The 13,351-nt window shown below is 40.7% G+C and overlaps 1 protein-coding gene across 1 annotated transcript in view; it reads left to right on the top strand.

The window, feature by feature from the left end:
* The window catches only part of LOC106609476 (chemokine-like protein TAFA-2), a 57,365-nt gene extending 46,417 nt beyond the window's left edge, over positions 1-10,948 (top strand). Inside the window, exons 3-6 of the mRNA XM_082977726.1 lie at positions 408-560; positions 6,267-6,391; positions 7,094-7,150; positions 9,695-10,948. Of these exons, the coding sequence (XP_082833852.1) occupies positions 408-560; positions 6,267-6,391; positions 7,094-7,123 (308 nt within the window). The 3' untranslated portion in view covers positions 7,124-7,150; positions 9,695-10,948. The remainder of the gene's footprint in view (positions 1-407; positions 561-6,266; positions 6,392-7,093; positions 7,151-9,694) is intronic.
* Positions 10,949-13,351: the final 2,403 nt, after the last annotated feature.

The following is a 13,351-nucleotide window of genomic DNA, read 5'->3' as shown; positions in this document are numbered from 1 at the left end:
GGGACAGAACAACGGATTTTTACCTTGTCAGCTCAGGAATTCGATCTTGCAACCTTTCAGTTACACATCCAACACTCTAACCACTAGGCTACCTGCCTTCAGTGTTCTGATTATGTGAACAGGCTGTTAGCCAACCTAATACAAAGTTAACTCTACAATTGATATATAGTAGGCCTACTCTATTGCCTGTTAAAAATGAACGCTTGATTCTAACGTTTTTTGTAGTCACACAGCATAAGTAATACAATAGTATTTGCTTTGTGGCTCTTTTTTCTGTGCTGCACTATGACAAGAACTTGAGTTTTAGGCTATGTGGAAGTACTGTTGCATTATTTTGGTTCTGACAAGCATTTACTGACTTATCAAGTGGCTAATTCTGATTTCATTCTGTTCTATGTTTTCTACAGTGCATCAAGTCAGAACCGGCACTTGTGAGGTTGTGGCGTTGCATCGATGCTGCAACAAGAACAAAATAGAAGAACGCTCCCAAACGGTTAAATGCTCCTGCTTCCCTGGACAAGTGGCCGGGACGACCAGAGCTGCCCCGTCCTGTGTAGATGGTACGTTCCAGCTGAATATTTAATGTGCTATCGATGTGTCATTTTTTGCTGATGGTCTGTTCCACTCGGACTAATAGGAGGAGATTAGGCTGAGATCATCATTAAATCTTTATATTATGAGCTCGCACCATCTTCCTTAGTGAAACTGCTCTTAAGAATTGTTGTTAATTTTGTAACGCTTCAGACCACAAGGTGCTTAGTCATAGCCATCCACAGAGGCTTCATTTATACTTTGTCTTATACTTAAACTTTACAATGCACTTTACAAGTGTTAAACTGTAATGAAATGTGTTAAACAGTGTTTACCAGAAGTGCTCCTGTGCCATAGTCGTATCCTCATGGGAAATTAGTTTGGTCTCTTGTTTTTCAACCTAAAATTCCTTACATTTAGTGGAGTCTGATGCTTTACAACTCAGTAGTGTCTCTGCCTTTTACAGTAATGGCCTTGCTGAATTGTACTCCTCCTCTCATTCCCTATAGTCTGTAGAACCATGTGGTCCTATTAGAATGAGCTGAACATGCCAAATACACGGCCTTCAGAAAGTATTCATACCCCTTGTCTTTTTCCACATTTTGTTGTGTTACAGCCCTTATTTAAAATTAATTAAAGTTAGATTTTTTTTGTCACTGGCCTACACAAAATACTCCATAATGTCAAAGCGGAATTATGTTTAAAAAATGCTTTTCAAATTAATAAAACATGAAAAGCTGAAATGTCTTCAGTCAATAAGTATTCAACCCCTTTGTTATGGCAAGTCTAAATACGTTCAGGAGTAAAAGATGTGCTAAACAAGTAACATAATAAGTTGCAAGGACTTTGTGCAATAATAGTGTTTTAGCATGATCTTTGAATGACTACCTCATCTCTGTAAGGTCCCTCAGTCGAGCAGTGAATTTCAAACACAGGTTCAACCACAAAGACCAGGGATGTTTTCCAATACCTCGTAAAGAAGGGTACCTGTTGGTAGATGGGTATAAATGTAAAAAAAGCAGACATTGAATATCCCTTTGAGCATTGTGAAGTTATTAAGTTATTAATTACACTTTGGATGTATCAATACACCCAGTCACTACAAAGATACAGGCATCCTTCTTAACTCAGTTGCCAGAGAGGAAGGAAACCACTCAGGGATTTCACCAGGCCAATGTTGACTTTAAAACAGTTAGAGTTGAATGGCTGTTATAGGAGAAAAGTGAGGATGGGTCAACGACATTGTAGTTACTCCACAATACTAACCTAATTGACAGAGTGAAAAAATGAAGGCCTATACAGAAAGTAATACTGCTAAAATGTGGCAAAGAAATACATTTTATGTCCTGAATAGAAAGTGTTGTTTGGGGCAAATCCAACACAACACATCATTGAGTACCATTCTTCAAGCATGGTGGTGGCTGCGTCATGTTACGGGTATGCTTGTCATCAGCAATGACTATGGATTTTTTTTAATGATTAAAAGAAACGGAATAGAGCTAACCACAAGAAAAATCCAAGAGGAAATCCTGGTTCAGTCTGCTTTCCAACAGACACTATGAGACAAATTCAACTTTCAGCAGGACAATAACCTAAACACAAGGCCAAATATACACTGGAGTTGCGTACCAAGATGACATTTAATTTTCCTGAGTTGCCTAGTTACAGTTTTGACTTAAATTGGTTTAAAAATCTATGTCAAGACTTGAAAATGGCTGTCTAGCAAAGATCAACAAGAATGACGTGCAAATACTGTACAATCCAGGTGTGCAAAGCTCTTAGAGACTTACCCAGAAAGACTCAGAGCTGTAATCGCTGCCAAAGGTGATTCTAACATGTATTGACTCAAGGGGTGTGAATCACAGGAGGTTGGTGGCACCTTAATTGGGGAGAACAGGCTCGTGGTAATGACTGGAGCAGAATGCATCAATACACATGGTTTCCAGATGTTTGGTGCCATTCCATTTTCTCCATTCCGGCCATTATTATGAGCCATTCTCCAGTCAGCAGCCTCTACTGGTGTGAATACTTTCTGAAGGCACTGTACCTATAGGACGTGAAAGTAGATGTTGTGAATCTCAGAGCCGTTTCAATGAGTGTTATCTTCAGGCACCCAGATATGTGTTGTCTTTTCCCACCAGAAACCAATTTTACGCCTTCACTGCAACGTTGGGCCCAAGCCCGCTACCGCACAGCAGCGTTACCGGAGTGCCAAGTCTAGGTCCAAGAAGCTTCTAAAAAGCTTCTACCCCCAAGCCATAAGACTCCTGAACATCTAGTCAAATGGCTTCCCAGACTATTCACATTGCCCCCCTCCCTCCTTTACACCGCTGCTACTCTCTGTTGTTATCATCTATGCATAGTCACTTTAATAACTCTACCTACATGTACATATTACCTCAACTAACCGGTGCCCCCACACATTGACTCTGTGCCGGTACCCCCCTGTACAGTGAGGGAAAAAAGTATTTGATCCCTGCTGATTTTGTACGTTTGCCCACTGACAAAGAAATGATCAGGCTATAATTTTAATGGTAGGTTTATTTGAACAGTGAGAGACAGAATAACAACAAAAAAATCCAGAAAAACGCATGTCAAAAATGTTATAAATTGATTTGCATTTTAATGAGGGAAATAAGTATTTGACCCCCTCTCAATCAGAAAGATTTCTGGCTCCCAGGTGTCTTTTATACAGGTAACGAGCTGAGATTAGGAGCACACTCTTAAAGGGAGTGCTCCTAATCTCAGTTTGTTACCTGTATAAAAGACACCTGTCCACAGAAGCAATCAATCAGATTCCAAACTCTCCACCATGGCCAAGACCAAAGAGCTCTCCAAGGATGTCAGGGACAAGATTGTAGACCTACACAAGGCTGGAATGGGCTACAAGACCATCGCCAAGCAGCTTGGTGAGAAGGTGACAACAGTTGGTGTGATTATTCGTAAATGGAAGAAACAAAATAACTGTCAATCTCCCTCGGCCTGGGGCTGGCTCCATGCAAGATCTCACCTCATGGAGTTGCAATGATCATGAGAACGGTGAGTAATCAGCCCAGATCTACATGGGAGGATCTTGTCAATGATCTCAAGGCAGCTGGGACCATAGTCACCAAGAAAACAATTGGTAACACACTACGCCGTGAAGGACTGAAATCCTGCAGCGCGCGCAAGGTCCCCCTGCTCAAGAAAGCACATGTGCATGCCCGTCTGAAGTTTGCCAATGAACATATGAATGATTCAGAGGACAACTGGGTGAAAGTGTTGTGGTCAGAAGAGACCAAAATTGAGCTTTTTGGCATCAACTCAATTCGCCGTGTTTGGAGGAGGAGGAGGAATGCTGCCTATGACCCCAAGAACACCATCCCCACCGTCAAACATGGAGGTGGAAACATTATGCTTTGGAGGGGGTTTTCTGCTAAGGGGACAGGACAACTTTCACTGTACACCTGTTGTATTCGGCGCATGTGACAAATACAATTTGATTTGATTTGAAGCCAGATTCACCTCCCATTAATACCGTACGACTTAATCCTCAAATTACTGACAGATCAGGGGTATAAGTGGCTGCTCCTTGTTTTGGAGCAATTCTCATGTGTGGCAAGCAGGGAATGTGTTTCTGTGAAATAAGTGTGAAATTAGATATACATTTGATTTATATATGGTGAGCGAAGTATGCCAATAGTACTCTTGGCTTTCAAAAACAGATGTATTCCTTAAATCTCTTCTATTCCCTTAATTCGTAAGAGGTTTTCAATGTACAGAATACGAATGTCAATACTGACCATCATTTTATAGGTCTAATGCTGTATCAATAATGAAATCAGTGTATGTTTGCATGTGAACTGTAGATTTGAGTGCTTCAAAGTTGCCAGTAGAAAGATATGTACTTGATTTACATATCTTTATTTTAACTAGGCAAGTCAGTTAAGAACAATTTCTTATTTACAATGATGGCCTACCCCAGCCAAACCCTAACCCTGGACGACGCTGGGCCAATTGTGCACCGCCCTATGGGACTCCCAATCACGGCCGGTTGTGATACAGCCTGGAATCGAACCAGGGTCTGTAGTGATGCCTCTAGCCCCGAGATGCAGTGCCTCAGACCGTTGCGCCACTCGGGAGCCCTCATGGTAGATGTGCTTCTTCTGAAGCATAAAGCTGACGACTGCTGCGTCATGTTTCCTTTCATTGGGTTATATCATACAGCCACTCTGATTTCCACATTCAAGGTTTAGCTACACTTCAACAGGCCTCACTGCAAAGTCAACTCAGCTTTACATATACTCAAAACCGCTTTATAATTCCACAAGGCTGAAGTTTTGACCACAGAACCGTGAATTCACAAACCTCCCAGTTTTGCTTAGCTTACATTATATTTGCTGCATTCCTTGTGCACCTGGTATCATATTCAAAAGCTCACAGATTAATTTGCAAGGCTCCAAACCTGTTCCCTTGTATTGCAAAGTGAATGTAGGTGATTAACAGTGCTGTATATCAGAATGTTAAGACTAATGTATCATTGTCCCATAAAGTCCTTATTATGCTACTAGGTCTACAGGAAGTGGGAAGGGAAGTTTTTGCTTTGAAATCAATAGAAAGTGCACAGCAATCACTATGCTTTCTAAGGGAAGGGGACGATTTGAAACCCTCACATTTTCAAAAAAGGCACTTGAAGTTGACTTACATCTATGCCATGTCAGTCCCAGAACATCACTTACCCACACTAATGTGGCAGTCAGACCACCAACCAGGCAGAAAGAACTGCCTCAATTTGGGCTTGAAAAGCAGTTCACACCTAAAGTCTGGCACCAGATGCGTTTGACCTATTCGATGACATTTGAGTATTGACATTCTCAGCAAATTAAAGCGCTGTGCCAATGGCGCCCAGTTTAAAGTGCTCCACGGGTGATCTCTGAAAAATGATCAGCACTTAACCTTTTAATTATTATTTTTTATACATCCAGGGATTACCTGAGCTCTCATCTCAGTTTGAGCCTGATCACCTCCTCAAAGCATTGTTAAGTGTTTGAAATGTATTCTGTTGGACATCAAACCGTATGATACAGCCAACGTTGTACAATTACTGTCACTTCTAAAGGTGCTTTACACAAAATTGCTGTTATAATCATGCCTGTGGGATACAAATAAGTCTCTGTGCATGATGGTTTGGCTCTCATTAAATACAATACAACAACTTCATGGTATTTTGTGGTGATGGGGGGGGGGGGGGGTCGATACCGTTACGTTTCACCATATTATTTTTTGCCAATATTCTATCAATATTTGACTCCAAGTATTGATTTGTAAAAGAAATCGGTAGTTAGCGTAAGCGTTAGGTAGCGCTCATCAGCTGTACATGCGCCAAAACGCCGCTATTTTTCATCCTATAGCTTGTTCTCCATCTTATTTTTAAATTGTGGGCCAACATGTTTTCAGCACTTGTATTTCCCTGACTAATCAAAACTAATTTTCTCATGGCTCTCTCATGTCTCTCTCTGCAGCAGACACATAGTGAGCAATAAGTTTGGAACATCAAAATCGCAGTACATATAGAATCGTGAGAATCGCGATACATATCGTATTGGCACCTAAGTATCGTGATAATATTGTATCGTGAGGTCCCTGGCAATTCCCAGCCCTAGTGTTTTGTAAAACAAGGAACATGTCTGTTCCTGTATGTCTCCCTAGTATCTCTCAAAGCTGCTCATCATAACGGTGCCTCTGTTCTCCCCTAGCCTCTATAGTGGAGCAGAAGTGGTGGTGTCAGATGCATCCATGTCTGGATGGGGAGGAGTGTAAAGTCCTCCCAGATCTAAAGGGATGGAGCTGCGCCACGGGGAACAAGATAAAGACTACCAAGGTAAGGGTCATCGTAATCAACACATTGCACTTTAGACAGTGGCAACAAGCCATTGAATTTAATTTCAGCTGTACGGAGTACCAACATGGTAGCGGTCATAGTAGTCCTCATAGTAGCCAAGTACAGTCAACTTCAGTTTAAGAAGGCACCTATATGTTTCTCAATCTATTGACCTTGCCTATTAGTATCATTGGTCAAGGTCAAACTGTTTAGTCTGAAATTACAGCACTCTGCCGTGCCATTGCTAAAACGGTCTAATGTTTGCAGTCACTACTGGGACCCCGGGGGCCTATATCTGAGGGTCCAACATGTCTCCTTAGCACTATCAGAGCCATTTGAGGACCGAAACGTGCAAATTACTCACTCCAATTACTTGCTTTTAACGCGGTAACCCGATGCCCATATCCTTCCCTGGGTTATGACGACCCCTAGACTTGAGTTCTGCCTCCTTCCATGTACTTAATTATTTAAACTGGCCACACCACACCTGTCTGGAGCCTGTAATTATCGATCCAGGGATTAGTCGGGACCTCAAAATGGAATGTTTTTTTTTTGGTGGCCGGTATTGCTGCAGCTGTATTGATGGATTGATCAACCATAATAACCTCACGCACGTGTTCATTTCGCCTGGTTTGAAATGTAAAACCCATCTCTTCACTTCTTCTTTTCCCCCTGTCTTTGTTAACACGGAACGCCGGAAAGATCTCATCGGACAGGGATCAGCTCTGGTAACCCTTGATGCCACGGAACCGAATCAAGGTGATGCAATCTTGTTAGATAAATTTGATTGAATTAGACCAGTATCAGTGTTAATGTTCATTGTTTTCTGAATTCAGACTATTGCATTTAATGCAAATATTGAATATTACAGTTTAAACATTATCTGCATCCTACTGTGTCAAGTGCTGGTGAGAAACAGCAAACAAACCATTTCTATTATTTTGAACATTTGCTTAATGAAGAAATAAGATTTACACCATGCTCCTTAATTGTACTTATTAGGATGCAAGTAATGACTATACATGGATAATGTATGGTTTAAATTGATAAATTCAACAAAACAGCTGGAGAGAGTGTTCTAATTGCTTTACCTGCCATCCAAGATACTTCAACATCTTTTGGAAGATGGAAAATACATTGCTTCCCCATAATGTGATTATGCCATCTCAATAAAATTGCCTTACATTAAAATGAAAGCGTATTTCCATCTACCCGCTAATGTGCTTCCCTGCCACGGGCAAAACCTATTGAGAATGCAGGAGAATGAACAGGAGAATGATTATCTAGCATAACATGTCCAAATAACCCATTTAGCCATTATAGATTGGAAAATGATAATTGTACAGTGAATAATGAGCCGAGCCAGGTTGGGTATCTTTGTGTTACGGATTTCATGAGTCACCCTCTGACCCATGCAGCTATAGGCCTGTTTCGCTCATTGTTTTCACTCAGCCTTAGGTTTAACACAATGTATGTGATTGAATATGATTCAGAAAGAGATTATGAGTTAAATGTTTTAAAAGCAGCCTGAAAAACCTTCAGAAGGTGCCACATTCCTATTTAATTCCTCCTGTCTTCTGTTGGTGATGATGATCTCAGTCGATGCATTCATTTTCCCCTTCTGCGACAACTCCACTGAGATGCCATTAGATCTGTCTCGTGTAGGCTCCTTTCTCTGCTGACAAAAGCCTGCGCCTGCTCTTTGTCTTTGTAGCATGGAATTATTCTCAAATTAGTACCACATTAATCACAGTGACAGCTCGGAAATGTAAATGGCTCGTTGAGGGGGAGAATTTATTGCAATATGAACGACAAGAAGACACTCTCTCCTTACACATATGCAAAGTGGCGTAGTGCTAACCTAAATATCTGTGGAATTTACTGAGAGTGTGTTTGATATGATTATGAGAGATTTTTTAATATGAAGTTAGGCGATGCCTGGGGGTTGTCATTTAAATTTTATATCACTATATTTTAAGATAATTTATTCAGAGACAGAGAATACAGTGTATTATGACATATGAAAAATGGGCCTGTCCACAGTCAAATAGCTGATTAGTCTGTCAAAGGTGCCTGTTTTCTTTGCAAAGTTCAGCAGTAAAAATGTAGCTTGACAACTGCCGTGGCAGCTTCCCTCAGCTGTCAGACTGGCCTAGTCGGTAGACAGTCTGCTGGAATCGATAGTGGAACGTCGTTATGAAGGTGTTATGGGTGTTCCTCGCAAGGCACGTTTCTTAAGCCCTTTCCGGAATGTACTTTTGCCTGAGCCGAGGAGCTGTCAGTCAGAGCCGGAGCTTCATGACGGGCAATTTAATCTTGTGAAGGGTCCGAAGTGCTGAGAGTATCTGACAGCATTAAACTAGGGGAGGCAGAAAACCTCAGTCTGTACGGTAAGGCAAATTCTATCCACACAAGTCCTTTATCAAGATAAAAACACCATCCCTGTCAGGATAGGCCAGAATCTGATATGGAAGGTGGAACAGGAAAAATTTGAACAACAACTTGGCCTAAACTGCAAAACATATTCTCTGTTTCAATTTCCTTCAAGGAATTTCCCCCCACTGAGTGTAGCCCTACCACTACAAATCATTTCCCAGCACGGATGGGGAAAGGCATTTAGTTGGGAAAGCACATTTCTATCCAGGGGAAAGCACTTGTGCCTTTCAAATCTTGATTTAGTATTATGCTTATCATTATTGTTTTGCCCCTATCTGGAAAAAGAAGTGGACAAAATCATGTGTGACTTGTGCAGTCAGTGTGACAGAGGTAATTTCAGTGGCTGCGAACGCTAATGAGTTTGCTTTGTTTGTTGACCACTGTGAGCGGAGACGCTAATATCTCCTGATAGCTTTTCTTTGCTCACTTTATTGCCTTTTCTCATTAAAACTAGCAAAGAAAACCAACCACCTAATTCATACAAGATTAGGTCATGAGATTAAGAATTGTAAACTTTTCAAAAAAGGTCATTTCATAATGCGGGCAGATGAACCGTAAACTTTAGATGCAAAAGGCCTTGTGATAGACTTGTGATTACTTTGCACCAAATAACCTCAAATTCTTCTGGGAAAAGTACAAGATACAAACTGACTCTGTAGTCACTGGGGACTGAATGTAGAACAATGGATTTTTAATTAATCTGTTCATTAACCTTTATGTCTACATTTCAAAGACACTCTAGAATCCTTTTATAACTCAACAACTGGGTGGTGAAAACAGTGGCGTTGCTTGTACTGCACATACTGTATTAATTGTGAGATGAAATCTGGATGGTCTGATGTTCATGGAAATGTGTTTGTGTTACAGGTGGATCAATAAATGTTACTGGGTCTTTACCTGTGGAATACCATCATGGACTCAAGAACATTGCAGCGACCCTTTTTGTAAATAGAGACTCCCTCTATTGGAGACTATACTATGAATCTTCTGGAAGACTTACAAGCACAGGGTAACAAAGGACATCTGGATGTGAAGAGAAGAGTGGACACTACTAAATGATTGCTCAGTAGAGGGGACCTTTATTTTGAAAAGCCCAGACATGACTATCACCACATTGGACATCAAGATGTCTTTTTATTCTCTAACATTGTTCTGCTTATAGTGGATTACAATGGTGAATTTTGCCTAAACATTATTTGGAAAGTGATAGTTTTCCTTAGGGAAATAGTTTTTTCCCCCTCAGAATGCATTGTGCATCATTACTGTAACAGAGTATCATCAATATCAAGTATTCGATCCAGTTTTTAACAATCAAATGATGGTCAGAAAATAGTAAGAAGAAGAAATATAAAATTGGTGAACCTTATTGTATTGAGCCAATCATTGAACATGCAGGGTGATTTTCAAAGGAGCACAAAAAAGGCACAGGTACTGGAATTGGCGTATCTACACCTCCATATTTTTGAAATGGGTGGCCATCATTGTGGGTGGCCATTCTTGATGGTGCTGCGCGTAGGGAACTTAGCTTATTCAAATGAGAGTTGCAATCAATGGCCAACCAATGGCAAGTGAGAGAATGTGATGTATCCAAGGACAAATTGATGTAGACTACTGATGTATAGGGCAGACTACAGTGTAGGATTTACACCACCAAAACTGAAAACTGAAGGTCATGTTTGATTTGCATGTTTTATTCTAAGGGCATCATCTTTCATTTCATCTAGAGCAGATTGGGGCACTAGGTGCATACTTTTGAAAATGTACACATGAATGAAAGTGGTGCGCAAATGAGTTACCCTTAGTGTGCTTAACGTTTGCTTATGTTCTTTTGAAAATCCTCCTATCAACTGCCAGCTGATCCAGTTAGTTTGTCTATGTTGCACAATGCTGAAGCTCAGATTCGAATGTCCATGTAAAGTTTATGTTAATGTATGCAAGCTAAAATGCCTTCATTCTACAATACTGGCTATAGTCCATGGGGTTGGTAGGGGCCGGTTAAGTACTTTTTAAAATGTATTTCTGATTCGCTGATAACTTTTCAACAGGTATCTCTGACGCTTCCTTCGTCTGTGCAAGTGATAACATCTTCGAATAATAAACTGTGGTTGTGTCTTAACTTAACGCTTGTCATGTGACCCTTAACCTCCTCAGGTGTAGGAAGAAGAAACCAGAGATTGACTCTGTTTAGCTATGCTTCACACAGTGTAGGCTACAGTATGAAGCTGATAAGGCTTCATAATGATTATGCAACAGCCCTTAGATTGAGTATCTCGATTGTGGAATGGAACATTGATTCCTTTCAGAGTCCTCGTTATGGGCTATGCCACAACACACTGTACAAAAAACAAATATGTATACACACAGTCTTGTACAGCTAACCTTGTGGGGACACACAATTCAGTCCCATTCAAAATCATATTTTCCCTAACCCCTAAATCTAAACCTAACTCTATCCCTAACCCGTACTTTTAACCTAAACTTAACCTTAACCCCAAAACCTAACCTTAACTCTAAACCTAACTTCCTAACCCTAAACCTAATTCTAACCTGAACTAATTCTAACCTTTACCCTAAGCCCCCAAGTAATAGCATTTGACCTTGTGAGGATGAACAAAATGTCCCCAGTTGGTCAAATTTTTGTTTGTTTGCTATTCTTGTGGGGACCAGAAGTCCCCACAAGAATAGTTAAACACGTACACACACACTTTGAAAATGTACATTCAGAACATTAAAGATTTTCATGGTAAAAGATAAAAACATAGCAAACTACAAATCCTAAATTGGTACTGTATGGAACATTATGAAAGCAAAGCCCACAAACTCAAAGTCAGTTGTCCCCCCCACTCAACTAGAACCTACCTTTTCAAACGCTCCCCCTCAAGAATACCATTGTTTGCCTTTCATGGGCAGACAAACATTGATGTCACCAGAGTAAATACATCACACCGAGAGAGGAGCTAATGAAATCTAGGGGTTATTGAGTTCCAAGAACATGACAGCCAGGAGAGAAAATACCTTCATAAAATCACAACTGAAAAGGCATGGAACTGCGAGAATAATATCAGTAAATGAATGGCGTATTGGCATAATGTCAACATAATAATAATGATTTTCTTGAAGCTATTAAAATGTGTATTTCCAGTGCAGTAATTCTATGAGTGAATAGTTGCTTTGGGGCAATATAACATAGAAAAACAGCATGTTCACTTAGATTGTCAGTTGTATGGAAAGGACTAGGCTCAAAACAGTAGGCTACTTATTTTGTTTTCTTGGGTCATGGCAATATGGATTCATTACTGTACTCTAGTCTACTTGATCAAGGTACGATGTACAGTAAGCTTCAAGGAGGTGCCTCATGTTTATTTAGTTCATTTGGCTCCTCTTTACATTTTCATGGACACATGTTTTATTCTTGTACAATCCTTGTACGATTGACTCATATCATCTCCCAGCAGCCTCAATGCCCTCTCTTACTGAACCACTGAGGTTTCTTTGCAACGCACCGCTTCCGACTGTCAAACAACACCGTCTTGAATGACATGGCTTTCCAAGCCTGCTAACGCGCTCCCACCCTTAAGTCTGTGAAATGTGTTGAAGCGGCAGCAGAAGACAAGCGCTGCTGCCCCGAGCGTCTCAGTTTGTCATGTTTTGTGGATTCCTCTTAGACGAGCAAGTGCTTCCTTTAAACACAGAGCTTCACCTTCGATTACAAAGGGCGCCCCATTCAGAACAACACATGCTCTCCACCGTCGGAAGGCCATGACACCCTGCAAGCCTCAGAGCGTTAAAACGGGTTGACATTTTAACAACCCTCACAGATTCTCCGCCGCTTTCTGACACGTCTCAATGCTGTGATGGGAAAGGTGAGGGAGGTGGGGTGGGAGGTGGTGGAGTTAGCAATAAAAGAGAGAACAGTGAGCTGAACTTGGAAGCTCTCTCTCTCTTTCTCTGATGCTTCTTGATTCAAATGAGGTAAAGGCATTTGTCTCGTTCTTTTTTCCACTGCTGCCATTACAAGTGCACATCAAAGGAATCCCGTTCCTCTCACCATATGCTGTATAGTTTCATAATCTTATGTGGGTTTTGTAATTAAATGCTCCGCCAGGGGAATGGAGCTTGTCGATTCTCTGGGAAAGGAAAATTTCATTAAAGCAGCTCAGTGTAAAACACTGGTGATGCTATCGCCAGCTTTGTACTTTCATTTCATTTTATAGTTTTGCATAACAAAAGAACTTGTCAGGCTTACATGTTGGAAAAAGTATAGATATGGAATGAATCGTTCTAATCATTTTAAGACAGGGAGTGTTGATAGCCTATAGTTTTTTTCCCCTAAACTTTCCTCGGGCTTGGAGATATGTGTTTGAGCGTGGACTTCGATAAGAGACAGCATATGGGGAGATTATTTGGCCGATAATGAACTTTTCGCATTTTCGCATTTACGCACTTAGCCAGACAATTTCTTATTTCATTCACTAGACAATTCATAGTATTTCATTTGACAGTAGGCATAGTGACTAGTCAACA

This window comes from Salmo salar, chromosome 07 (genome assembly GCF_965601325.2).
Source record: "Salmo salar chromosome 07, fSalSal1, whole genome shotgun sequence".
Lineage (NCBI taxonomy): Eukaryota > Metazoa > Chordata > Actinopteri > Salmoniformes > Salmonidae > Salmo > Salmo salar.
The sequence above is the reverse complement of the archived record's forward strand: the minus strand, read 5'-3'. Positions and strand labels throughout refer to the sequence as shown.